The sequence below is a fragment of the Ascoidea rubescens genome, assembly GCF_001661345.1.
Source record: "Ascoidea rubescens DSM 1968 unplaced genomic scaffold ASCRUscaffold_1, whole genome shotgun sequence".
Classification (NCBI taxonomy): Eukaryota; Fungi; Ascomycota; class Saccharomycetes; order Ascoideales; family Ascoideaceae; genus Ascoidea; species Ascoidea rubescens.
In genome coordinates, this window is record NW_017962913.1 from 32,828 (window position 1) to 60,435 (window position 27,608).

At 32.4% G+C, this 27,608-nt stretch overlaps 13 protein-coding genes across 13 annotated transcripts in view; 6 read left to right on the forward strand and 7 right to left on the reverse strand.

Moving 5' to 3' along the window:
• The window catches only part of ASCRUDRAFT_67358 (dullard-like phosphatase domain-containing protein), a gene marked incomplete at both ends in the record, with an annotated part of 1,943 nt that extends 812 nt beyond the window's left edge, over window positions 1–1,131 (forward strand). The window contains one exon of the mRNA XM_020191378.1: window positions 121–1,131. Within this exon, the coding sequence (XP_020049540.1) occupies window positions 121–1,131 (1,011 nt within the window). The remainder of the gene's footprint in view (window positions 1–120) is intronic.
• A 957-nt stretch (window positions 1,132–2,088) lies between these two features.
• On the reverse strand, window positions 2,089–2,741 carry ASCRUDRAFT_73137 (uncharacterized protein). The gene has a single exon (XM_020192166.1). It carries the CDS (start codon window positions 2,321–2,323, stop codon window positions 2,120–2,122), a length of 204 nt encoding a protein of 67 aa, XP_020049541.1. The 5' UTR covers window positions 2,324–2,741; the 3' UTR covers window positions 2,089–2,119.
• A 2,242-nt stretch (window positions 2,742–4,983) lies between these two features.
• Window positions 4,984–6,441, forward strand: MEP2 (ammonium permease MEP2; the record flags this gene model as incomplete). Its single annotated transcript, XM_020190202.1, has 1 exon — window positions 4,984–6,441. One exon carries the CDS (start codon window positions 4,984–4,986, stop codon window positions 6,439–6,441), a length of 1,458 nt encoding a protein of 485 aa, XP_020049542.1.
• A 488-nt stretch (window positions 6,442–6,929) lies between these two features.
• On the reverse strand, window positions 6,930–9,055 carry GTB1 (Gtb1p; the record flags this gene model as incomplete). Its single annotated transcript, XM_020191088.1, has 3 exons — window positions 6,930–7,181; window positions 7,230–7,554; window positions 8,035–9,055. The coding sequence occupies 3 exons, from the start codon at window positions 9,053–9,055 to the stop codon at window positions 6,950–6,952; spliced, it is 1,578 nt and encodes a 525-aa protein (XP_020049543.1). The 3' UTR covers window positions 6,930–6,949.
• A 345-nt stretch (window positions 9,056–9,400) lies between these two features.
• Window positions 9,401–10,225, reverse strand: ASCRUDRAFT_5272 (uncharacterized protein; the record flags this gene model as incomplete). Its single annotated transcript, XM_020191100.1, has 1 exon — window positions 9,401–10,225. The coding sequence occupies one exon, from the start codon at window positions 10,223–10,225 to the stop codon at window positions 9,401–9,403; it is 825 nt and encodes a 274-aa protein (XP_020049544.1).
• Window positions 10,226–10,851: 626 nt separating this feature from the next.
• On the forward strand, window positions 10,852–11,844 carry MEU1 (S-methyl-5-thioadenosine phosphorylase; the record flags this gene model as incomplete). The annotated part of the gene is made up of 1 exon (XM_020190172.1): window positions 10,852–11,844. One exon carries the CDS (start codon window positions 10,852–10,854, stop codon window positions 11,842–11,844), a length of 993 nt encoding a protein of 330 aa, XP_020049545.1.
• A 113-nt stretch (window positions 11,845–11,957) lies between these two features.
• On the reverse strand, window positions 11,958–12,938 carry GRE3 (trifunctional aldehyde reductase/xylose reductase/glucose 1-dehydrogenase (NADP(+)); the record flags this gene model as incomplete). Its single annotated transcript, XM_020191101.1, has 1 exon — window positions 11,958–12,938. The coding sequence occupies one exon, from the start codon at window positions 12,936–12,938 to the stop codon at window positions 11,958–11,960; it is 981 nt and encodes a 326-aa protein (XP_020049546.1).
• Window positions 12,939–13,547: 609 nt separating this feature from the next.
• On the reverse strand, window positions 13,548–15,406 carry ASCRUDRAFT_73142 (glycoside hydrolase family 5 protein). The gene has a single exon (XM_020192167.1). It carries the CDS (start codon window positions 15,256–15,258, stop codon window positions 13,993–13,995), a length of 1,266 nt encoding a protein of 421 aa, XP_020049547.1. The 5' UTR covers window positions 15,259–15,406; the 3' UTR covers window positions 13,548–13,992.
• Window positions 15,407–17,061: 1,655 nt separating this feature from the next.
• Window positions 17,062–17,568, forward strand: ASCRUDRAFT_28924 (EF-hand; the record flags this gene model as incomplete). The annotated part of the gene is made up of 1 exon (XM_020190077.1): window positions 17,062–17,568. A coding segment is annotated over one exon (507 nt), but the record flags the coding sequence as incomplete, so codon positions are not given.
• Window positions 17,569–18,103: 535 nt separating this feature from the next.
• On the forward strand, window positions 18,104–20,587 carry ASCRUDRAFT_93650 (uncharacterized protein). Its single transcript, XM_020195133.1, has one exon. The coding sequence runs from the start codon at window positions 18,232–18,234 to the stop codon at window positions 20,449–20,451; it is 2,220 nt and encodes a 739-aa protein (XP_020049549.1). The 5' UTR covers window positions 18,104–18,231; the 3' UTR covers window positions 20,452–20,587.
• A 136-nt stretch (window positions 20,588–20,723) lies between these two features.
• Window positions 20,724–22,466, forward strand: ASCRUDRAFT_5278 (eukaryotic translation initiation factor 3 subunit D; the record flags this gene model as incomplete). The annotated part of the gene is made up of 1 exon (XM_020191103.1): window positions 20,724–22,466. The coding sequence occupies one exon, from the start codon at window positions 20,724–20,726 to the stop codon at window positions 22,464–22,466; it is 1,743 nt and encodes a 580-aa protein (XP_020049550.1).
• A 154-nt stretch (window positions 22,467–22,620) lies between these two features.
• TAP42 (Tap42p) lies at window positions 22,621–23,756 on the reverse strand (the record flags this gene model as incomplete). Its single annotated transcript, XM_020194240.1, has 2 exons — window positions 22,621–23,716; window positions 23,740–23,756. The coding sequence occupies 2 exons, from the start codon at window positions 23,754–23,756 to the stop codon at window positions 22,621–22,623; spliced, it is 1,113 nt and encodes a 370-aa protein (XP_020049551.1).
• Window positions 23,757–24,086: 330 nt separating this feature from the next.
• On the reverse strand, window positions 24,087–26,162 carry ACF2 (endo-1,3(4)-beta-glucanase; the record flags this gene model as incomplete). Its single annotated transcript, XM_020189586.1, has 1 exon — window positions 24,087–26,162. A coding segment is annotated over one exon (2,076 nt), but the record flags the coding sequence as incomplete, so codon positions are not given.
• Between the last annotated feature and the right edge of the window lie 1,446 nt (window positions 26,163–27,608).

A 27,608-nucleotide genomic window follows, 5' to 3' on the forward strand; every position in this document is an offset into this window, starting at 1 on the left:
AATAACAATAACAATAACAATAACAATAACAATAACAATAACAATAACAATAACAATAACAATAACAATAACAATAACAATAACAATAACAATAAATTTCAATCCGATCAATCCCAAAAGATCTCCCTTCCTTCTCCTAGTCATGACGATGACGACGATAAAACTATAACTCCTTCAAACAAAAAAAGCTCTTCTGATATTCTAACACACAACTCTTCGGACTCAAACAAAATTAACACCCATCTATCTGATTTAAATGAAAAAAGTCAAAATATTACTCAAAATGATACTCAAAATGATTCTCAACAAGATATTCAAATTCAAAAAACTCTTCTAAATAACAATGATCTTACTAACAACTTGCAAACTCAAGACCAAGAACAGCTAAATCTGCAATCAATTCCACAAAATCCAGATTTAATCATTCAATTTCAACCACAACCAAGATCTTTGTCTCAAGACTCTCAATCTCAAGATTTAAATGATTTTCATGACTCTCATGATGAAGACTTTACTGACGATCTAGATCAACTAGATTTGACTCGAATTCAACCTGGTCAGGTTGTATCTTCGACTGGTTGGTTATTAGAGAACAAACCAGATTATTTAAAACACAGAAAGTGCTTGATTTTGGATCTAGATGAAACTTTAGTCCATTCTTCTTTTAAATTCTCAAGAACTGCCGATTTCGTCATTCCCGTTGAAATTGATGGCCAAATTCACAACGTCTATGTAATCAAAAGACCTGGCGTTGATGAGTTCATGAAAAAAGTAGGTCAATTATATGAAGTAGTGGTCTTTACCGCCTCGGTTTCAAAATATGGTGATCCCGTTATAGATGAACTAGATATTCATAAAAGTGTTCATCACAGATTGTTTAGAGAAAGTTGTTACATGTATGAAGGTAATTACATTAAAAATTTGTCTCAAATTGGTAGATCTTTACAAGAAACAATAATCATCGATAATTCAACTGCCTCTTATATTTTCCACCCCCAACATGCTATTCCAATATCGAGCTGGTTCTCCGATACACATGATAATGAATTGCTAGATTTATTACCATTTTTAGAAGATTTATCAAAAGAAAATGTTAATGATGTTAGCTTGGTTCTTGACGTTAATATCTAATCTTTTTTTCAAAAAAATTCAAAATAAAAAAAAACTAAAACCTAAAGAGATTAACAAAAAACCAATAAAATAACTCCAAAAAAAAGCATTTACAAAATCATTTTTCTTGAATCCTTAATTTCGTTTCTTTCTCCTTTTTTTATCCTATTTATTCTACAATTATTTTTTTTTTGTTCATTAATTTACGATAAAAATTAGTATAACTAAAGGTCATTAATTATTTTCATAATTATAGTTATTTTAACGATCGTGAAAATAACTATAACAAAACTAATGATTTTTGGCTTTTTTAAAATTTCACTTGGTATTTTTCTATCCTTTTCTAAATTTAAATTTATATTTTTATCACTCCTATTATTACTATTACTACTATTATTACTATTATTATTACTATTATTATTTTAATTTTTATTTACTCCTACTTATTTTGAACAATTTCTTTGATCTTTGCTTTGCATTGCTCTGTTTCTTACTGAGTTTTAATTATTTTTGAAACAAAAATTAACTAATCTTCTTTTAATACTTAATTGATTTAAATGATTTTACAATTAAAAATAACAAAGCTGATAAAAAATTCCATTTACTGTCAGTTTTTTTTCTTAATTTTTTTTGTATTGTTATTTAACCTTATGTTGTTTTTTATAATTTTTTTTTTGTCTTGTCTTTTCTTATTTGTTTATTTATTAACGTCAACTACTAACTGAAAGCTTGAATTTCAAAGTTTTATTCTAATTTTTCCCTTTTTTTCTTTCTTTTCTGTGATTTTATAGTTTTCTATTAATAATTCTTTTTTTTTCTGAAATAAAATTTCATTTCGTCAAATTGAAGCGTATTTAAAAATTTAATTATCATACTGATTAGCTGATTAATTTTAATAAATATATTTAAATTATAATTCATTAAAAGATGAAAGTTGAAAGAAGAATTTATAAAACGAAAAATCAAATTTTTTATTGATCATGCTATATATATAAATGGATTGATTTTACTAAAAGTAGCCATTTTTTCTGATTAAACTAGGGGTATTCATCATGTAAAAGTACTTTGCACTTGGTTTAAATTTAGAATCATCATCATTATTAATTTGATTATTGTTTTGAATATTTTCAACTTGAGATCGATTTAGATTAGTTGAAAATTGATTAGAATTATTTGAAGATGAAGAATTCAAGCGATTACTTAGTTTGGACATCAGGGAGGATTGTAAATTGTTGTGTAAAGAGTTGAGATTTATCAAATTATTAATTGAATTATCCTCTTTTTTAGAAGTAATAGAAGAAGAGTAAATCGAGGAAGATTGAAACTGTTTTGATTTTGAGTTGGAATTTAAGTTTTCCTTTATGTTTGAATTGGCATTGGAGGAGTTAGAAGAATTTGATGAAGAGCCTTTTAAAGATTTAGTATTGGAGAAAATTTTATAGGTTTGAAGCTTATTAATTAGTAAATTTTTCAAAAAAATATTAAATAGACCAAAAGCAATATTATAGATAAATAGTAATTGAACTAGTAGGAAAAAGTTTTTAATAAAAAAATTCTTTGATATGAAATAATTAATAAAGTTAAAAGATAATAGGAAATTTTTAAAAATTTTCAAAATAAATATAAAGAAAACATTGATTATGATTCTTTTTATTTCTAATTCAGTTTTGCTATTAGCAATGTTAGAGTCTAAATTGTAATTAAAAGAATTGTTATCTTTGTTGATAGTGTTAATCGAGGAAGGTAAATTCAAAGTAAGATTTTGAATTTGATTTTGATTTTGATTTTTATCTAAATTGTTTCTAGATAATATTTTTTGCTTCAAAGCATCATTTGGAATATATTTTTTATTAAAGTTGAAATTGAAAGAGGACGTCTTTTTATACAAGTCTATTAATGGAGAGTTATTATTGGTATTGTTATCCTGGTTGGTTTTAATAAAAATGTTATCTGCCGTGGTTGTGGGATTGGTAAAATTGTTGTTGTTGCTTTCAGTTAGAGAATTTAAATCATTATTTACAAGTTTATGAATACTGTTTGTCAAGTGCCTGTTTGAAGAATAATCAATGTTAGATTTCCACATTTCGATGAGATTGGTTGTTGAAGTCCAAATGGAGTTGATAGGGATTGTGAGAAAACGATAAAAGTAATATCAGCACTGAAAAAAAGAAACGGTCGTGAATAATAACAAAATTTGCACAAAATAAAATTGACAATACTTATATATCCATCAAATAAAATCCAAAGCTTTTCAACTAGCCTGTGTGGCCAAGTGGTAACAACTATCTGCATGTAACGTGTTTGATCTAAGTTCGATTCACAATTGTAGCTTTGATTGAAAATGCTCAGCATCTCAATCTCACTAACTTCCCGAGTCACGCGACATGTTGCTGTTTGTGTTTATGATCTTATTTTCAATTGCAGATAAATAATCGCACAGGAAGTTTAGTGGGAAATCCTAAAAGGATTTAGAGCTGCTAAGCGGAATAAAAGCAAAAATGAGGTTACTCCAGTCATCAACTCAGATCCTCTGCTTTTTTGATAATCTCACACTGAATAGAGTCGTTTGGGGGTACATTTTCAACGAACATCAAAAATCAGAAAACAATGCTGATTTATCAGAATGTGCACTTTTCACACAGGGCTTTTGGTAAGCCACACGTGAGGAGAGCCTGCAAATGTTTTGGGGTGTAACAGAATCGTGATTTTTCGTTCAGGGAACAACAAAACAGAATTATTGAGAGGTAATCGTTGATTTGGGTTTTGCGCAGCAGATTCACAAAATATCAAACGCACGTTTTAATGTGCTTGGCGCTGCAATGCGCTAAGCAGCCTCCTGTGCACTTGCAGAATGAGTGTTTACTTCCCAAAAACATATTCATCGATTCAAGATAAGCCAACGTGTTGTGATTGGCCAATTATTGTTTTGTACGGTCTAGTGGTGCTTTTCGTTTAATCATTCTGTGAATTGATTGTCAAAATCCCTCTTCCAACACAGAAAAAGCGAGCGTTGGCGACTGTTCCACGATGGAGAAAATGTTATGCCTGAACAAGGAACGACGGCGCTAGTGCTGAGAGGGAGACATCAGAGCTCGCCAATCAGATCGCACACCATCAATGCTCAAGGATTTGATCCAGATCTGACCAGTCTTGCTGAACTATTGTTGTGCTCAGAGAAGAGCTTGGCCATGAGTCACGGTGTGCCCCTAGCGTCTGTTTAGCGTGGTTCTTTTGGTCCCACTCGTATAAGTTATGTCCATTGATACACTCGACATGTTCAGCAGATCCACCTTCTCCAGCAGCAGAAGCAGCAGCAGAAGCAGCAGCAGAAGCAGCAAAAGCGGCAATAAAGCACACAAATATGTTCAATGCTTTATGATATTATTGCATATGGAAAACGAATTCAAAACACTCAAAAACCCAAACAAAAAACAATAGCTTTAACAATTTTGTTTGTTTTGAAAACTCAAAAACTGCATTTTTCCTTCAATCTCAAGTTTGAAGATCATAACCAGATAATTCAGAATTTTAAAAATAACCTTCCAGATCAAATGAGGTTTCACACATTATCTCAGCTATTTTTCTTGTTAATAAGATGTTTTTTTCTTCAGATATTTGCTATATAAGTATTTGCTTTTATCCTATCTCCCCCCATCTCTCTTTGGATTTTTATTTTATTCCTTTGTTTTTTGTTTTTTTTATCTCATTTTACTGATCTTGTTCGTTTTTTCAATATTATTATTTGAGTTTGACCTATTTTTTTGATTCAATAAGTCGCTCAACACTATATCTGATTTAATTTTGTTCAATTCTTTTGGTATCATTATAATTTATCCTCAATTACTCTAAATCTATAATTATCCACCGCTGAAAATGTCTGCTGAAGAGGCTTTACCCTCTGGAATCACCGGTACTGGTACTGGTGGTGATTCTCTTACCGTCGACTTGAATGTCCAATTCAATCGTGCTGATATGGTTTGGATTGGTGTCTCTGGTATTCTAGTTTTTATTATGATTATTCCAGGTGTAGGTTTATTATATTCTGGGCTTGCAAGAAAAAAACACGCCTTGTCTTTGATCTGGGCTGCAATTATGGCAACTTCTTTAGTAGCCTTTCAATGGTTTTTCTGGGGTTATTCTTTAGCTTTTGCCCACGATGGTTCTGAATTCTTAGGCACCCTATCAAATTTTGCTTTAAAAGATGTTCTAGGTGCTCCATCTGCTGCTACAACCGTTCCTGATATCCTTTTTTGCTTCTACCAAGGTATGTTCGCTGCTATCACATCAGCACTTATGTTAGGTGGTGCTTGTGAAAGAGCAAGACTAGGCCCAATGATGGTTTTCTTATTCATCTGGATGACCGTTGTTTACTGTCCTGTTGCCTACTGGACTTGGAACCCCAATGGATGGTTAGCTACTTTAGGTGCTTTGGATTTTGCCGGTGGTGGTCCAGTTCATCAAACATCTGGTATCTCAGCTTTAGCTTATGCCTTAATTTTAGGTAAAAGAAATGACCCAGTTACAGTTAAAGGCGTTCCCAAATACAAACCTCATTCTGTCACTTATTTGGTATTAGGAACTGTTTTTCTTTGGTTCGGTTGGTTTGGCTTCAATGGTGGCTCCACTGGTAATTCAACCATTAGATCTTACTATGCTTGCGTTAACACCCATTTAGCTGCTTCCTGTGCTGCCTTGACCTGGATGTTCATTGACTATTTCAGATCCAACAGAAAATACACAACTGTAGGTTTATGTTGTGGTGCAATTTCCGGTTTAGTTGGTATCACTCCTGCTGCTGGTTTTGTTCCCGTATACTTTGCTGTTCCAATCGGTGTGATAACTGCTACTTGTTGTAACTTTGCTGTTGATATTAAATCCCTTATCGGCATTGACGATGGTATGGATGTTTTTGCTATTCATTGTGTTGGTGGTTTTACTGGCAGTGTATTAACTGGCTTATTCGCTGCTGACTATATTGCTGCAACTGATGGCTCAACTTTCATCGATGGTGGTTGGTTGAATGGCCATTATGTGCAATTAGGTTATCAACTAGCTGCTTGCTGTGCAACTAACTTATGGGGCTTTGTTGTAACCTCAATTATTTTATTGGCAATGGACAGGGTCCCCTTCTTGAAATTGAGATTAAAACCAGAAGAAGAATTCTCTGGTACTGATGGTGCACAAATTGGTGAATGGACCACACAAGATGAGGATGAACAAATCTATATCCCCCAACCAGTAAGAAGTGTTAAATCACACACTTCAAAATCTGCTGCTACTCCAGCTGAAGAAGAAAAAGCTGAATCAGCACATAAGCCAGAATCCCAATAATTCATTTTTTGAATTAAATTTTAAGATGGGTTCTTATTCTTTGGTTATTTTGCTCTTTTTTCTCTTCTTTTTTTGGTTTATTTATCTCTTTATTTTTCTTGTTGGTGCTTGGTTCTTACTTTTTTATTTATCTTTTGATTTTGCTGTTTGAACTAGTTTTATTTTCAATACTATCTAATCTTGTGGCCAGCTCTGCTAAATTTATCAACTTTCTTGCTAATTTATAATGTTCTAATTACTAATATAATGTTTGTATGACTAATAAAATTTTAATTGACAAATATTTTGCTTTTTTTTATTAACAAATAATTTAAAATATTGTTACTAATATATTATTCTTTAAATGTAGATATATTCATTCAATTTTTTTAAGACAACACTCATTCAAAAACACCACAAAAAGAAGATAAAGTAAAACAAAAACAAAAACAAAAAAAAAACAATTTACAAATCTTTACTCTTAAATATATAATAAATTAATATACTTAGGAATTAATGTACTTAGGAATTAAAGTTCTTCATGAAAAAAATATTTTGTTTTCTCATTAGTTTTCTCATTAGCAGCGCTAATATTGTCATCGTTTTTAAAACATGCAATTGGACTGGATATATCAAAATGATATTCACACACTTGAGGCTCTGATACTTGTAGAATTTTGTTTTCAATTCCACATTTAATAGTAGCAACACCCTTCCTAATTGGCCCATTCCAACACTTTGCACCATTTTCAAATGTTAATCTGACTTTTTTTATTTTGCTTAATTTTTTAGCTTCATCATCATAAAACTTTATTGAACCAAAAACGTTTGATTCGTCATTTTCTTCTATTATTTCATAATCGTAATTATACTTCCCAATTCTTGTATTACTACTCTTTCCATTCACTGGTTTTTGATAAATTTCTCCAGTAAAACAAAATTCATAGATATAATCACCAAAAGTTTCTGAAATACATTCATCACTTAACGACCTTAAAATATTGTTTGGACCATACTTCTTATCACTATTTATGATTTCCTTATTATATACCTCATCAATTTCTTTTTGAATATTCTCAACCTCTGTTTTTAGATTGTCAATTTTACTTTTTATTTCAGCTAATTCTGGATTATCTATATCAATTACACCATTTTCATTTTCATTTTCATCAAGCTCAACTTTAGGTTCCTTTTTAGCAATGTTTCGGTTCTTGGTTCCTAAAAATTCTTCGACTATGTTTCTATAATTTTCTTTTAGTTTTTCCAAGAATGATTTCTCTGGAATCAAATCTGTCTGATAAAATTGAGCAGTATCCTTAATATTATCCAATATTGCTTCGTTTTCCTTTTTCTTCTTTAATCTGTTATTTTCATGGATGAGATTAGTGTATAATTCAAAAGTAGAATTAACTACTTTAAAATAATTATCAAGTTCATTTTTCTGATCAAATTGAAGTTTTTCATTATTAGCAAGATATTCTTGATAAGATTTAATCGTTTGTTTGACTACTTCATTGTTGAAATTTGGATTATAGTCATTTAATAAAAGATTTAAGTTGTCTTGAAGTGATTTTATTGAAGCATTAATTTTAGAGATATAATCAGAATAAGTACTAATAAATTCATGATAATTTAAATTAAAAGAATGTTTTATTTTTGAAACTACATCCAATTTATTATTATTTGAGGCACCTAAAATTTGATCGGTAAGATTTTTCAAATTCAAAGTGTTTGCCAAACTAGTTTTCAAATTACTTAAATCACTATTGTTGATATGATTAATAATGTTAAGATTATTTTTAAATTCTTTAAAAGAATCAATTGAATTTTTAACAGCTAAATCATTAATGGATAAATCAAAATTTTTTGATAAATTATTTAAAATATTTTCTAATTTAAAAAAGTTAGAGTATGATAAATGGAAATTATCGTTATAAGTACCAACTAGTTGCAAAAAATTGAGTATAATAGGGTTGAAAACTTTTTCATTTAAACCATTGAGGTCATTGATAAATAGAGAATTTTCATTGTTTTTGTTGGCATTTTCTTCGATTTTTTTGAATTCATTTGTCAAATGAATTAATTGGTTATTTAATCTATTAAATTTAGCTTCGTCTTGACTTAATTTAGATATAATCTCATTTTTCAAATTTAAAGAAGTTTTTTGGTAAATTTCTTTTAAGCTAAGACCCTTGTCATTAAATTTAATAATTTGATTAAAGTAAGATTGATATTTTTCATTCAATTCATTGCATCTATTTGGACAATTGATATTCGAAAAGTATTCATCGGAACCATCACAACAATTCAAGTAATCACAGGTGCCATCATTAACCATGAAGGATGGGATATAAGAAGGTTTAAAACCAACATTTTGACAATAAAATTTACCATTGGAACAAGCCGAAGTTCCGGGTTCATCGCTACCATCTGGACAGTCACAGTAGTTGTCATTAATCTGATCGAAATCAAGCATTATTTCAGAGTTTGACAAACAATGCCATTTATTTCCAGTATCTGGCTCATATAGGTGCTGGTGGGCTGGGGCAACTCCGATTACCTTGGTATTGGCTAATTGATAGAAGAGAAAGGAAGTGAAAAGGAAAATCAAGTGAAAAGCCTTAATCCTGAACATCTTTATTAAATTGACATATATAAAATGTATATGAAAATGGAGCTAACTACGAAAGAGAAGAGAAGAAAGAAGTGTTACAACCATTGAGAGATAAAGAACAGAGTCCAGATATTCCATCCACAGCGATGGTCTATGTTCCAGCATGCCATTTGAACATAAATATACATAAAAGGTATTGACCACCACAATGGATTGAAAAGCCAGAAATGCGTAAAAGTGGAAAAAGTGAAGGAATAGAAGTGAAAGAATAGAAACAAATGAAAACCCCAAGCAAGAAACAAAAACACGAATAAACAAAAAGAAGATAATAATATCGTAAATATTAGTGTAAAGAGTGTTACACAATTAAGACGATGATGATAGTCTTTCAAAGAAAGACTTTTTTAGTTTGACATTAGAATTGATCTTGTGTAGTTTATGAGATGCATTATATTTATATGATTTAACAAAGGTTTTCAATAGGTCATCGATTACATTCACCTTTAGTTGTTTAATTTTCTTTAAGATGAATAACTTCCTTTTATTTAGTATTAAAATATTTCTTTTGATTAGTAATTGCTTCAAATCGCTATAGTTATTATATAATTTCTTGAAGTTTTTGTTTAAAGAATCCTTGATGTTTAGAAACTTTAAAATCTTTAGTTTTGATAAAATGAAAATATTGGAGTAATTTAATGACAAATTCAACGAAATCAAAATATTTTTTTGATATAGTTCAATTGGAGTTGGGATTGAAACACTATTTTTTTGAACATTAGTATTAACAGTACTGAAGTCAAATTTACTTGAGAAAAACTTTTCCAATTTATATCTATTATGTTTGAATTTTAAATATTTGATCAAATTTGAACTTAGGTTATTGATTAAATTATAATAGCATTTATTCGTCCATGAGAATGAGTTCAACTCAGGATAATCTAAATGAATGAGAACATTAAAAATAAGGATATCCAAAGGTAGTTTGGAGATATCAAAACCTGGACAGTTAACTTTAAGTATCAGTTGGCTATTTATATTGTTATTATTGTCGTTTCCATCATTACCATTAAGCATGTAACTATATTTGCAAATGTACTCATCATTATCTTTATACTCTACGCTGTTATTAGCTTTACCAGCAGCTGTCTGGTTGGCAAGATAGGCTCCAGGAGAAGTAACAAGCAGATTCATTGTGTGTCTTAATAGAAGTGGTGTAGCTGAAAGAACAAAACTAAATCATTAAAACGTAATAATATAACTGAAGGAGGTGAGATGAAGAGAAAGATAGATTCCTTAAATACAAAACAGTTTCATCCAGCAATCAGCGATGACTCTGATAGCACTGCTCAAACCTAATCCTCTGCCTCTATCCTGCTCCAACAACCGTCACTGGAGCTCTCGCCTGCTGTCTCTGCTGCCTTTGCTTCTTTCTTTCTTGCCTCTGCTTCTTCCAGGCTCTGCTCCTTTCTTCTTCTGTTCTTCTTCTGCTGCTCCATCTCCATTCTCCTGTCTCCACACTTTGCCCTCGTTTCTGGCCGTTTCTCCCACAAGCATAGGTATTGCACATACACATTTTGCTGTATTTTACAATTGGTATAGATGCGTCCTGGTAACATTGGGGTTTTCTCGCTTTCAACATCTCTGCATTTTCTGTCTCATCAACCGAAAAAGTCACTATTGGCCCAGGAAGATTTCTTTCCTGCTTAATGCTAAATTTTTTTCTTTTAATTACTAATTCTTATCCTGCCATTAGATCTGTAAAGCCATTTACTTGTCGTTCATTTCTGAGGTCTTCACTACATCTAGTCAAACTAAGAATGTCTGTCCACAGATCAAATTCAAGCAGTTCCATTTCTAACTTGCCTGCCACCTTCAATGAACCAGTTCAGCTCGCTATTATTGGTGGTACTGGTCTTTATCATTTGGACTCTTTGACACCTGTTGCAAGACTTACTATTTCGACACCTTGGGGTTTTCCTTCATCTCCTGTTACAATATCTAAAACTGAATCTGGTTTTCCAATTGCCTTTTTAGCTCGTCATGGTTTCCATCATGATTTACTTCCAACTGAGGTTCCAAATCAAGCCAATATCGCTGCCTTGAAATCTTTGGGTGTCAAAGTAATTGTGGCATTTTCTGCCGTTGGTTCATTAAAACAAGAGATCAAACCAAGGGATTTTGTTTTGCCCAACCAGATTATTGATAGAACTAAAGGGATTAGACCATCTACTTTTTTTGAAAAAGGTTTTGTCGCTCATGCTGGATTTGGTGAACCATTCGATCCAAAATTAATCAAGATAATTTCCAAACACCAAGATACTTTGGATAATTCCAAATTACACTACCCAGATTACACCAAGACCAACAACACTAATGACGATGATGTTATCTTAATTTGTATGGAAGGTCCGGCATTTTCAACCAGAGCTGAATCACGATTATACAAATCCTGGGGTGGATCTGTCATTAATATGTCCTGTATTCCTGAATCAAAATTGGCTCGAGAAGCTGAGATTTCTTATCAAATGGTCTGCATGAGCACAGATTATGATGCATGGAATATCAATGAAGAACCTGTTACTGTTGAAACTGTTGTTGGAAATTTAAAGGCAAACAGTGCCAATGCAAACAGATTAGCTACAGCTATAATTCCTTCATTAGAAGAAGCAATCAAATCGAAGCAAGTTGGTAATGATTTGAATGGTGTTGTTAAAATGAGTCTTAGCACCGGCAAAAATGGTATTAAAAAGGAAGTTTTACATAGAATGCATTTTTTATTTCCAGGTTATTGGCCTGCAGATCATTTTTAATTACAGATAGATGTATAAATATATAGATTTATAGATATGTGTAGATATATTTCTAGCTTTCAATTTGAATTTGAATAGAGATTTGAATAGTTGGCAATTTGCGTAAACTGAATTCAGATAAAAATTCCCATCTTTGGATTGGGTTTAGTTGACCATTCCCAGGGATCATTGAATCTTAAATTCTGATCTAAATTGGAGATTAGATTTAATTCTTCTTCAGTCAAGTTAAACTCTTCAGTATTTAAATTTTCAATTAATCTTTCCTTTTTGACAGACTTTGGTATGATTGCAACACCTCTTTGAGTTGCCCATCTTAATAAAATTTGGCCGGCTAATTTTCGATGTTTATTTGATATTTGGATTATTGTATCATGATTGAATAGAGAAGGAGAGTCAACTGCCTTTTTAACATTGAGCTCCAAAAACGATTGTGGACCAAAAGAAGAATAACCAACAACTTTAATATTGTAAACTTTACAATATTCAATCAATCTTTGTTGAACTAAATAAGGGTGGTGCTCGATTTGTAAAAGAGCAGGTTTGATACAAGCAGATTTGATTAAATCTTCAATGAGAACACCAGTGAAATTTGAGATGCCTAGCGATTTGATTAAACCTTGGTCAACCAAATTTTCTAAAGCCCTCCAAGTGTCTAGAACTGGAATATTTTCAAACTCAAAATCTCCATTTTCATTTCCACAATAAAATCCTGGAGGGTATTTTTCTTCAAATGGAACAAATTTAAAAGAGATTGGAAAATGAATATAATAGACATCTAAATAGGATAAGTTCAAATCATTTAAAGTTTTTAGGAGAGCCTTTTTGACATTTTTGGGATCATGATAATTATTCCATAATTTTGAAACAATCGTTAAATCTTCTCTTTTAACAACTCCTTCATCAATTGCTTTTTTAATTCCCTGACCAACCTCTTTTTCATTCCCATAATCACAGGCACCATCGAATAATCTATAACCAATTTTAATTGCTTCGTAGACAGTCGAAGCGCAAACATCATTAGGAATTTTCCAGCAACCAAGACCAATTAATGGAATTTTGATCCCGTTATTTAAAGTGATTAAAGAAGAAACCATTTTTTTTAGATATGGTAATAAAACTGTAGATCTATTTAATGATCGGAGAGCCAGGAAGAATCGTATTCAGAGTAATTAATTGATGAACAGAGGGGATTAATTCAGTATAATTAATTCTTATGGCTAGTCAATTCACACCTTCTGAACTAAAATTAAACAAGGAAATTTCGACTTTTATGTAGAGAAAACCCTGAGACTTCCACACATTTGAGGTGAGCTAATCATGTGCAATGAGATAAGGAAGACGAAAAGGGCAGAGAGAAGGAGGGACCTGAAATGTTGTGGCCTTGGATAACTGATATTCGTCCGTTCGTTACGAGCTAATACACTTTCGAGCATATTCGTTCTGGTCGTTCAAATCCGGATGCAACATTCGATTCAATTAACTACTCTCTGATTTAATTGGTTAATTTCGGAAGCCTTTGGTGAACTATCAAGTTCCTCTTCGTTATCACTTTCAGTGTTCTTGACATGAATGGTCAGCTTCACAATCGTCGAAGGAAGGATAGGGATTTCTTCTGGTGCTCATGACTTAGTAGACTTCTCTCTCCTTTTCCTTTCTTGTTTCATTTTATTTCTATCTAGCTATCTAGTGATTATATTTATATTGTTTGAATCGCAATCTTCATCGAGGTATTTGTGAGTTAAATGTTTTTTGCTGAAACACAATTTTCGTTTCATAAGTGGTTAAGTCTTGTGTATGGTTTGGGGCAACGTACCATAATGGCTTCACGAACGTCCGAGTTCGGATTGTGTTTTCCGGCCACACCTCGCACAGCATGAAATTCGGGACTGCGCGATGTAATCTGAAATTTAACATGTATTTATAGAAAGATATGGGGTCATATATTACAGCTCAATGCAAGCCATTTCACAAAAATGTCGAAAGAAAAAGAAAAGAGAAAGTTAGAAAGTTAGAAAGTGATGAAAGTGATGAAAGTGATGAAAGTGATGAAAGTGATGAAAGTGATGAAAGTGATGAAAGTGATGAAAGAGAGAACGTAAACAATAATTGAGTCGAAAAAGAGCTCGGTGAGAGGCACTGCCAGCAAAACTAATAACATTGACCAGGGTATTGACGGTCAGAGAGGGGCGATGGAAACAAGCCATTGGCAGACAATCTCTTGAAATCCCACTCGAGAGAGGACTCAGTCTTGTATGTCCAGAAAAACCAACCTTGGTTCATTTCCCAGGCATCCAATTGAGCCTCAATGTATTTTCTGGTGTCCACCTTCTTCTGGTCAGACCAGGTGCTAATGTCACTGATACCGTCGCAGGAGCCAAAATATTGGCTGGATTTGAAAACACCCTCGTATCTAGAGCCAGTGTTGACACCATTCAACCAATAGGAACAGTCTGTGAGGGCACCAGACCATTCACCAATGACAACCCAGTGGTACTCGGGCTGGCTGGCAAAACCAAGGGCACAGGCAGTGAGAATATGTTGGTCGATGGTTCGGGACAATTCGCCAGGAGAGAAGACCTGGTAGTAGTGACGGTCGAGAACAACATTGTAGTAATCATCAAGATTCATGAAGTCGTTGTAGTAACCGCTGGCCATAAAGGCGTCCAGAATAACAACATTTTGGTGGGAGCTAAAATCGTTTCTGAGGATGTTGTAACCATCAGTGTAGAATTGTTTGATTCTTGCCATGTCCAACTGGGGACCTAAAGGTTCATTGAGCAACTCAATACCGATGATGGTGTCTATTTTATCGTTTCCACCGTATCTTTCAACAAGATGATAAAGAGCCTTCAAGGTGATAGGGACATTATCGCCAGTTAGCCAGAGCAAGCTGTCTCTTAATCCTGAATTGTCAAACGCATTTTGAGAGCCTGGAGCACCATGCAAGTCGACCCAGACTTTTAAATTGTATTTTGCAGCCCATTCAATTGCCTTGTCCAAGTATTCAACTTGTCCTTGAACATATGGATCACCATCGACCCCTTCAAAAGCCCAATAACCAATGGGGATTCTAACAGCATTGAGACCATACTCGGCAATATCAGCAAAATCGGATTCAGTGAAAAAAGTAGACCAATGTTCTTGAAGTCTCTTCAAGGCTTCTTCTTTGCCTAAATACTTGCAGTAATTGTATTCGTCAACAGGGATATCATCACCGAAGCCTTCAAATAGAGATGGTGTTATATAAGGTTCTAAAAGAAGCCAACCACCCAAGTTGACACCTTGAATTTTGTTGTCATAATAATTGAAAGTGGATCTCTTTGAAAGAAGTTTTAAAGAAGGAATTGGTTTAGCTATAGAAATGCTGGCCAAAAAAATTAAGCAAAAAGCGAATGTGTAGAAAGATTTAATCATATTAACGAGTGATTAATTAATAAATCTTCTGTTACCGTTCTTTTTGTCTAGCAAAATATACTGATTAAACAAAAACACAACCACGATAAATGAAAAAAAACTAAATTAGTTTTATAAATCTAAAAACAAATAACAAAAGGAAAGGGTGAAAGACCTATATAGCTTATTGTAAAAAAAAGGGAAAACTAAATTAATTTATATAGAGAAAATAATTGAAATAAATGTTTTCATGCCTGGCGAATAATGAAATTAATGGTGAAATACTAAATTTCTATTCATGTTTCAATTATCAGAGGGAAAGAATAAAAAGAAAAAAACGAGAAAGTATATCAAAGTTAAATACGAATACAATATGAAAACAAAGTCATAATCATTTAATTCTAATTTCAACTTATTTATTTAACACTTTTTGTTACTTCTTAGAAAAAGGATTTGCAGAGTATTATTATAAGTGGTAACAATTTGACCTAACATTAGAAAAGATGCAAAACGTGAAATCAATTAGATTGTTGCTATTCGACAGGGGCATGCTATGATACAGTAGAGTTTTTCAGCCAAAACCACATCCAAATGTTCCAGTGGCAGAAGGACAGCGTTTTTACTAAATATAACCGTTCCAAATATAGATGAAAAAGTGCTTTCCTTTTTAACAAAACGTAGAGAACCAGCGCCTGCTGAACTTGGCTAGAACACAACGTGATGATTTTGCAGTGGTAGAGCGAGGGCCAGCCCACCTGGAGCACTCCTGAGATCTACCTTGAGGGCCACGAAAAAAAAGAAAAACACGAATTGGGCCCACGCTGAACCCTAGCCCAATTCTTCCATTTCTACCCAGTTGGCAGACCCAGGCTGCTGGAAAACGTTATCATCAGTGCAGTGCACAGTGATCTGCTGCAAATGACGTAGAGATGCACCAGTCCTAGCCCAAAAAGATTGGACAGTCAATGTGACCATGTTTTGTACTTGCTCAGCGGCAGTTCAGGTTCCGGCTTCTCAACACAGTACCACAATCCGTAACTGGACAATTTAACAACAATAGAAAAGAATCTTAACAATAGCCCGGAAATGTCCTCGAAATGTTCTGAAACTGTTTTGACGCTGCTGTAACAATGCTCACAATAGCTGAAAACAATAGCTGAAGGTGTCCATGATCGATATTCGATAAACTTCATGTAGACACCTTAAGAAACAGTAATAATCCTGAGGAATGCTCAAATTTCCCTTGATATTTATGCAAATTCCCTTTGGAAACAGCCTCAGTCAACTCTTGCCCATACTTATCTACAAGCAGTATATATCACTATAAAAAAAATATATTTCGCTAAACTACATTTACTTGTTTATACTGTTTTCCATTGTTTTCTATTGTTTTTCTTTTATCGCCAATTTCAAATCTCAAACAATATTGCTTCCAATGTCCAAAAATATCTACAAAGGTGATGATTTATTAGTAAGTCGTCTATGATAAACTTATATTTCTTATCTTACTTGCTTTCTTTGCTGTTATCTATTACTAATTAGTTTATTTTCAATCAGATATTCACAACACCACAAGATTTAACCAAAAGCCACACTGACCCTGAAAGATTCTCAAAATCTAAAACTGGTGGTCCAATTTCTGATGGTAGGATTTTTTCAACTGTCAAAGCTGCTAATAGACATGCCAGAACTCATCATACTGGTGGTTCAATCAACTCTGATGACCAAAAACTGATAAAATCCTTTTCTTCGCTTTCTCTGCCCCAGAACCCTCATACTCCTCTACCAAAACAACCTACACTAGATGAACAGCTTTTATTATCCTTCAATAGAGTCGATAGAGACAAAAACGGAGTTCTAAATCTTTATGAACTACAAACAGCTTTACACAATGATGATTCGTCTGCTTTTAAAATATCTACAATCAAAACTTTGATCAAAAATTTTGTACCTCAGAAAGAAATTGATTATCTAATTGATTTTGAGGATTTCAAAAAGCTATATAAGGAGATTATCACTTGGAGAAACATTTTCAAACAGTTTGATCTCGATAATAGTTTCACTATCGATTTTAGTGAATTTGTATCTTCAATTGAAAAAATTGGCTTTTCTTTACCAGAAAATCTAAACAGGTTTATTTTCAACAAATTCTCTTATAAAAATCCTTCGAGTTTGAACAACGAAATGAAATTCGATTCTTTTGTCGAAAGCATACTATTGATCATCTCTCTCACAAAAACATTTGTCAAGTACAGAACTCAAGAGGATTTTAACTACGCAAAAATATCCTATCCTGACTTTCTTGAAGAATTTGTGAAACTCATAGCTTAAACTTTCTCCCTTGTTTTTATTTCTCCCTTAACATTTACTCTTCTTATCTAACTTTTCATTTCCCTATCTAATTAATATATATATCCCCCTTCTAGCCCCTGCTGGACTTTGTCCTCCTCCAATAAGCCTTTATCACGTGTGTCTACTGAACAATCTGCACTGTTTTCTATGCACAAAGAGTGATCTTCCAGCTGATGACATCCACCTCCAAACAACGACACACTTTCTTGATGATGGTCCTCTTCGACACCATCATTCGAAGATGGTGGAGCTCCACGTCTAAACCTTTGATATCTGATGCATTGTCTGAAGTTTCCAGCAATAACAAACGACACAAAGCACCAGAGTCTCCTATTAATAATGAATGCAACAGCTGCCCTTGTTCTTCTCTCACTGACGGATCTCATTCCCTAGTATGGGAACTTTTGAATCTTCCCAAACACGAAAAAGGTAAAACTGTGAAATGACAGTTCAATCCTCAAATTCAGCTTTTTTATTTCCAGTTTCCTTATACCTTATTTCTATATCTTCTGTCACTCTACAACATTCACTTTAGAGTGCTGTTCACTATCTCTCGTTTTCTATTTTTGTTTTGCTCTTATATATCGCTTTATAAATGCTTATTAATCCTTACCAGCTACAAATCAATGATTATATCCCAAAATGAGTGACATGAAATTTAATCACATTTCTTCAAATCCTCAAAGTTTAGATGACAGTAACCAACCAATAAATACTAGTATCAACAATAACCTCGATGTTTCTAATATATCTCATATGATTGCGCTTGACGCCCCCCTGTTGAATCTGAATAAAAAATTACTAAAAAATGGTTCTTCAAAATCTGAATCAAACACTGACTCTCAATCTAAAGATGATACGCAAATCATTAATAGTATTCATAATATCGATAACATTGATCATATAAACCAGCTTTCTACCAAAGATTCCGACTTACAAGAAATCTCTAATATAAACCGATTAAATGATTTTACTGCTGATGATACCAATGATGACATCAGCGATGATATTGATAATATTAGAAGCAGTAATTCCAATATAACCAGCAAAATAAAAAGTAATAAATTAAATAAAAAAATATCAAAAAGTCAACTTTCAAACCAAAATGTGTTTTCTGTTGAAAAACAAAATGTTGCAACTTCAACTTCAAACTCTCAATCAGAAAATCCAAAACCCAAAATAAAATCGAAAACGAAAACAAATTCAAATAACAACACAACCTCACCTCCTAATCCTGCTTACCAACCCCAGAAAATTAATATATCACAGCAGCATATGGTTCCTATTTCTACTCAAGGAATTCAGCAAGGTCCATTACCAACTCATCCTCCTTCAATATCACAGTTTGAATATTTTCCTCAATTTCTTCAGCAATACCCGCCACCACCGCCACATCAATATCAATTTCCTTTATATCAATATCCAATTCAATCAAATCAATTTATTCAATCCTCTCCAACTTATGCATTTAAAAACAAATCTGTACCTTTTAACGATGGAAAAGCTAGTAACATGATTAGGCATTCTAACCAAAAACATCTGAACGATCTCAAATCTAATTCCAATAATAATTTTATCTCAAAAATAGAGAATAATGATAATATTATCAATAACAACTCTTTTAATAACATGAATAGTTCATCATCTACTCCGACAACTTATATGAAAAGAGATCAATGTACTATTCTTGCTGATATTTATTATAATGTCAGGACTGATAAGTTGAATTTAAATAAAACCCCAAAGGAAATTGACGAAATTGTTTATAGTCAATTACCTGAAGCATTTAGCAAAAAAAATATGAAGTTTGATCGAACTTATACACAAATTCGAGAAAAATTAAGCCGATTAAGAGCTGAATTAAAAAAAATTTATATTGAAGAATTAGTTAATCATCCATCGTGGATAATGAAAATTAAAGAAGCAGAATTTTTTGTGCTGAATAATCGTTTGCATGATGGAACCCAGCCCACCAATAGTGATCCTATGTGCTTTAATTCCAATTCTAGCCTTAATAATAATAATAATAATAATAATAATAATAATAATAATAATAATAATAATAATAATAATAATAATAATAATAACAAAGATAATAACGATACTACAAATTTCAAAGAATTTAAAGAAAACAAAGAAAACAAAGAAAAAACAAATACAAAATTAGCAATTGATAAATATACAAACAAAATCAAATTAAGTGATTTATCCGATATCAGTGGTGAAAAGAGGAATAGATCTACTTTTGAAAATTCTGCTGCAAATGATGATGATTGCAATAATACAATCATTATTTCAAACGCCCCTTCTATCAATTCTAAACAATGTTATAAAGAATTTTTATCAAACCTAAAAAGACTCAAAAGCAATGGCACGACAGATTGTTTATTTACAAAAGCTGTTATCGATAAAGATAATCGTAACAATCAAAAAGATTTTAATACTGCATATAGTGACGATAATGATGAAAGTATTGGTTCAGAATTTAAAATTTCAGATTCAAAGGAAAACTTACTAAAATTATACCAGCAATCGCTAGCCCAGCAAAATAACATCATTAAAACTCTATCGGAAACCTTTAGCAAACTACCAAAATTTGATCAGCTTCAACAGATTGTAAACAAAAAAGATCAAAAAATCTTTCAGTTAGAAAAAGAGATTGAACAATTGAAAACCAGATTCGAAACAGAAAATTTTCAGTTGAGAAACCAGATAATTGACATCAAAAGTAGTAAAAACAGTGAAATATTGGATTTAAGAATCAAATTATTGGATTTGAAGGAAAAACAGATAACTAATGCTGCCAAAGAACCTGTTCTTTCGCCAGATTCACCTATTAATCTAAGTAACGATCGTAGTTAAAGTTTAACGTGGCTGTAATTAATTCTACAAATAGGAATATCTTTAGTTGTTTTTTTACTCTATTTCTGGTTACTTTTATGTCCAATCTCAAATTACACCACTTTTTTCGCTTTGCACGGCACAAACAGCACAATAAGCACTAAATTCACGTGTGCTTACGTAACACAAACCGCTTTTTTTGCATGGAATTGAAATATAAAAAATTTTCATTTTGATCTGGCTTCAAATAGAATAATTGATGAAAGTTGGTTTGATAATTACCAAAACAAAAGATGTCTTTTCCATTTTCTTTAGAGAATTTACCCCCATCAACTAGTCCTTGGGGTCCCCCAAAGGAAATCCCTTCTTACTTGAAGTTTCACAATGTTCCTTATGCTCCATTTTCCAAAACTGATAAACTAGGTAAAGCTGCAGATTGGATTTCAACTGATTCTAATCAACAACAAACACAACAGCAAAACAAAACTACTAGGAGAGATAGGGATCCATTTCATGCCTATGGTGCTTCAGCTGCTTCGAAATTTGCTGCTGATGACGAATTGGCTAATGATACTGCTGGCTTTGAAATTGTTGACTCAAGCACAACCGCTAACAAACCTCAACAACCTCAACAACAACAAAACTACAGACAGAGAGTTCTCAAGAGCAGATACCACAAACCTGTTCAAAATAAACAATTTCAATCAAACCAAAATCAAGGCAAACGTTCCAATGTTTCTAACTCATATAGACCATATTGGAACAATAATAATGAAAAAAATAAACCTAAAAAATCTTCTGTTGAAATTAAGGACAATTGGAAATTATTAACTTCAATCGATTTCAATAGGTTGAATAAACTAAAACTTGATGTTGATTTGAAAAAAAGTGTTGTGTTGACTTCCAAAGGTGCTTCTTTCAATTATAATAAGAATGTCTTTGAAAGAACAGGTATTAACAAAAAACCAATTCCATTAAAACCTTCAAGCACTGTAAAAACAGAATATAAGTCTTCTACAACTTCAAAGGATCCTATTTTGCTTCAATATGCCAAGGAAAATAAAAGTGAAGTTTTCATAACTGATACAATTTTATCCCAAATTATGTCAACTCTTATTTCCAATTTCTCATGGGATGTCGTTGTCACTAAAAAAGGGAATAAATTGTTTTTTGACAAAAGATTATCTTCAACTAATCCAATAACTGTCGATGAAAATGACCCAGGTTTATCTCAAGCTTCAATCAATATAGATGCTGCTGATATTAACAGTGACGTTAACTTATCAAATGAAGCATCTTATTTAAATAACTTGTTGTTATCATTATCAATTATTCCTGATGCTTCTACTTTAAAAAAATTTGAATTGTCTACAAAAGAATTTGTACAATCTGAAAATTCGAAGAATTTTATTCCCAAATCCTATTCTTATAAGATAATAAAATTGCCAAATCTGACTAATAAAAGTAAAAAAGCTAGCAGCAAATTATCATCTTATTATGATTCTGAATCCGAAGAGGACGAAAACGATTTTATTAAAGTTCTTGTTAGAACAGAAAGCTCTGCTGTTCAAAGAATCGGCTCAGATGTTTCACCAATTGCTATTCATGCTATTACTCAATATAAGACTGGGTCTAGTTTAGATTGGAATACTAAATTACAATTGCAAAAAGGTGCAATTCTTGCTGCTGAATTAAGAAAAAATATTAATCAGTTTTCTAAATGGACAATTGAATCTATCTTATCTGATGTCAAATTGATCAAGATTGGTTTTGTATCAAGAGCTAACTACAAGAAAAATGATTCCCATAATTTATTGGATGTTATTGGATATACCCCACAAGATTTAGCCAACCAAATGAAATTAAACTTTGGTACTGGTTGGGGAATCTTCAAAAGTTTCATTGATATTATTAATGGATGGAATCTTTCAGATGGTGAAAGTGGTGATGGTAAATTTATTATTGTAAAAGACCCCAATAGTCCAAAAGTATCAATTTATAAACTTCCAGATGAGGAAGATGCATTGTCTATTTGAATAAATGAATAAATAGTTTATATAATAAACAATTAGTAAAATATATTGAAAAAATTCATGGCATTTTCTTTTCAAATCTTAATTAAGATTTATAGTTGTAAAATTTCGTTGTTGAAATTCAAATCCGCTGTTTAATTTGATCAATTATTCGAAATTACCCCATATTCATTGTATTACCACTACCTTTTTTGTGGGTGTCAGTAAAATCATCCCATTCTCTTTTCTTATAAACACCAACTTCATCGTAATTATCTTTTTCTTCATCATCAGACTCTGAATCACTTTCATTTCCAGTTATGGATTGTTTAACTATTCCACCTCTTTTCATTTCTTCATCAAGATATTCTTCAATTGACATTGTTGGTAGCTCTTGACCAGTGCCAAATACCTTTTTCCTTAATTGATCCTTTTTGGAGTAAAGAGTGAATGGCCTCAAAACTTTGCCTTCTTTTGATAATATTGATTTATTTAAAGTTTCCAAATTCTCAGTATAACCATAATTGTTTTCCTCCGATAGTATATTGCTTTTATTGTCTTTGCTCGCATACTTTTGATCTTTTGTTTGATTAGTATTTTCTTTTCCCACTGACTGAATTTTAGGTGCAGGAATTGATCTATTGGACAAAAGTTGCAATTCCATTTGAATATTCTCTAGATCTTTGAATGCTTTAACAACTAAAAGATTTATTCTAGTTAAATGGAGTTCTCTCAAAATTTCTTCATCGATGTCATTTTCATTTAAATTTTTGTATTTGTTTTCATAATATTTTAGCTGGTCATTAATTGAATTTTCATATTTAAAAAATTTAATCTTTTCTTCTCTTCTTGACATAGGATTTGTATTGGTGAATATGGTATTTTTAAACTCGCTATCGTTATTATCATCAGAACTCTCGTCATTCTCAGTGCTTTGAAATGCTTTTAGTTTTTGAAGTAAATCCTTGTTTAAGATTGAATAGTTATCGAGGGTTTTTAGAAACTGAAGATACAAATATTTTGACAACTTTAAGCTGTTTACCTTTAAAGTGAAAGCTTGAGGATTGTCTTTGTCAAACTTCTTTGATGCCAATAAAGCAAGATAATAGTCAACAGACAAAAACTTGATGTAATTTGTATTTAACTCTTCGAGAGATTCATTAACCGAAAATAGAGCTAGGCTAGATATGATTTTTTTTAGATTTAGCAATTTCTGAAATATTTTGTTGGCTTTTGATTGATACTCAAGAGAATCTTGTCTAAGAGACAACTCACTCAACACCCCAATTGACCTTACAACCTGATTGTAAACATTTGCCAACGAGGCTTCCCCTTCTCGTTCGTCTTCTCTATCTGAGTCTGTCATTTATGTTCTTTACAAATCTCACCTCTTTATCAACGCTTTCTCCAACTGATTATCACCCAAAATCATCCCCCGTTCTGGGTCTGCGGAAAGAACGGAAACAGTTACGGATTTCTAATTAATACACATTTCCGCATTATATAATATTAGGTAATAATTAGGTAAGTAGCCACACCGATAACGCACCAGTAACGCACCTTTTTCTATGTATTCTTATCTACAAAAAGTCCAGTAAACACATTGAAAGTGACTAAAACACAAAATACCAAAAGCTAGTAGGCTCCTCCTACGCCTGCGACAAATGCCAAACTCCAGGTTAATGACATCCCATCGTCTAGATAGCCATAGTTGAAATTTTCTTTTCCAAAAAAGTTCCATGCTAACCCTGGATCAAATAATGCTGTATTCAACATTAGTATTCCTTTCCATCCACCGTCAACCTTATCGATATGGCTTGACAACTTTTCCTCCCATTCTTCTTTCACAAACTTTGGAGATCGGAAATAACTTGATATTGGTGTGATAGGTAACATATGGATCCCCTGAATATATTCTAGGTTATTCCCAAAGTATGTTGTATGGTGAATTTTATTTTCAAAAAAGATTCCTGTTACTTTATTTCCAATGAATTCTTTGGGCTGGATCTTATTATCATTATCCATCAACATGTAAGATGTGATTGAATTTTTCATTACACTTAAAATCAAATCCATTAGTCTTCCCAATTTATCATTTTTAACAACAATTGACCATAATTTGATCGAATAATAGCAATGATAATCCTCTGATGAGGATTCCTCGTCTTTACCATCGGCACTTGCAAATAATCCCTTAGCCCAACTGTGTCCATTAAACCAGTCAAATGACCTGAATTGTGGGAAATAATTATCTCCCGGACTTGGATTGCAAACATCTCTGACTAAAAAATCAACAAAATCTTTATTTTCATTTAAAAATTCACTTTCTCTTCCATCATTGAGGTCTAATTCGACCTTACCAATAATTGCCGCAGCATGTATAAAATAACTGTAATGAAAATGATGATCGTTATAGTATGAATTTCCGAAATCGAGATTGGGATCACCATTGATACCAGCTCTGGAAATCAATCCTTTATATGAATTATCGTAAATCAATGGTTGAATATTGTTCAATTTTGAAAATCTATTGAACGCATTTTTCAATTTCGGTAATAATCTCAATGTCAATTCTCTATCTTGTAAAATGTACATTGTTGAATACAAAACCAAAGCATATTTATCCAATTTTTTACCTGCAAAATACATCGAGTCTAAATTGGATAGATTCATCACGTCTTCACTAACTTCAATTTCAGCGGCTTTTCTAATTAGACCTAGACTATTATTATTATATGTTGCCTGATAATTTAAACTGGTACCAGGGAAAAATGTGATGTTAACTGGTAAATCGTAGTGAACAATCTCAAATTTATCAATCAAGTAACCAGCCATTACACCCTTGGTGGTTGAATCTAGATAAATATCTGTTCTTCCACTATTTGTATAATTTGAAAAATTATTATAATGGTGAGGTAGAGCAAACATTATTGGTTTGCTTGACAATGAATATCCTGCAGTTTTAAAATTAAATGAATAAACAGCACTTGAATTTGAAGAGGGGGAGCCAGAGGAATTTGCATCAATAACCTCGGATGAGATTTCAGTGTGATATACAAACAATCCAGCAGCTAGATCGTAGAATTGTGAAAATCCTGTAGCAACTTGAATTGTGCAATTGGATAATACATTTGACTGAATATTGTTATTATCTATTTTAGTTAAATTGAAATTCGGGTTTGAATAATTTGAAACATAAACTGACCAAACAATGTCATTAAATAGAACAATTTTATATTTTTGAATATTGTTTGATAAATTCCCCAATCTTTCGATTGATCTGAAACCGACAGTTGATTGTAACAATGGAGTTAAATTATTATAAATACCAGTTATAAAACCCAAACCTTGAACAATTGGAAAGTTGATATTTCCATTTTCGTTGCTATTATATGAGTTGTAAGGTAAAGATAAATTTAAATTAACAGAAGAATGATTCAAGCTATTCAAGCTCAAATTTAATAGGTTTGGGTCTTGCAAACTTCGAAACTGGGTCGAACTAAAGATAATTGATTTGATTCCAATTGGATTAATAAAAAATTCATGGGGTATGTTATCATTTGAAAAGGTTTTCTGGTTATTTGTGATATGGGAGACTGCTAATCCATTGAAACCATCAACTTTGGAGAATGATAATGAATAGGGATGAGTCCAAATAGAGCATTGTTGATTTTCGAGAATAAAATTGGTATAGAACTTGTTGGTGTAAATTGGTTTATTCGTGTCATTATAGTTGATATAGCTAATTGCAGATGTTAGTGAGTGAGAAGTAGCACCAAAATAGTCTATAGGGTTTTTGGTTGAAATTGGAGCTGAAAACAAGTCCTCTTCAAGATTTAGAGCTGAAGATGACTGAGAGACAAAATAAGAAGAAGTGGAAGCAGGAGTGGAAGCGGGAGTGGAAGTAGAAGTGGAAGTAGAAGCAGAAGCAGAAGTAAACCCAACTGTTTGAAGTGTTGGGTGAGATTCGATAAAAGAGTTGAAGTGAGTTTTTAGCTTTGCTTTAATGTCAGCAGCTTGTTGGGGCAAGGGCATTGGAGCTCTGTTGTAAGGCATTTTGAACAAAATATTGAGATACAAGAAAAAGGAGATCACCAACAAACAAATGGAAACAAACTGGAAACGAGACAGGCTCAACAAAGAGTTATAATTCATTAAATAAAGAGTGTGAGAGCCAACAGCAAGAGCAAAACGAGAGATGAAATACACTGAAATACACTGAAATACGTGGAACACGAAATAACGGCTGAAAGAAAGTGGCTAAGACAGCAGATTAAAATGGGAAATGATACTAAAAAAGAGGGAATTTCAGAGATAGGAGATTAGGAATTAGAGATGAGAATTAGATATTAGAATTAGATATTAGAATTAGATATTAGAATTAGATATTAGATATTAGATTTGAATACTGGAAATGGCAAGTAAATGTAAATGATGAAGATAACGAACGAAGAATAGACAAAAATGGTAAATATCAGTAAAACTATAAAGATCAGTAAACAAAAAAAATAATAATACACAGGATGAATCAGGTAATGGATACAAAGCAAGTTGGCTGTCTCTTTTTATTCAGACATTGCTTCATTGTCATCCTCAGAATCCTCTACAACGTATTTAGTTTGAACAAAAAAGAATTTGGCCTCTTTCTTGCCTCTGTTCACAAACTGATAGAAATTGCCCATTGGAACCTCAAATGAGCAGCCTGATTTGACAATAAAGGGAGTCTTGTTGAGAGTTACCTCGACTATTCCTGTTATCACGTAGAATATGGAGTAGGTTACACCAGAGTTTTTAAGATGTTTGACCCCATTTGGCGGCAACAATAGTATCCCACTGGCTGCAAACTCTTTATCTTCCTGGAACAAAACAGCAAGCTTGAAGTTGTCATTTCCCAATGGAAATAAATCCTGATATATCTCTTTGTTGGGAGCACGAGCAACCAATCTTTGGGTCTTTTCGTCTGAGCCTGGACCATCAAATACTTCAAGATTTAATATACCTTTTTTGGAGCTTAGCCAGGTTATCTGGGAAGAAGGTAGTTTGGTGTTTTTCAAAGAGTCGTTTAATTCATCGTTGGGATAGATGTACTCGTATTTCACTATTTCTTTTTTGTCATTCGTTGTGTTATCATCTTTCTGTGCCGATTTTTTTCGATGAGTTGAAGAA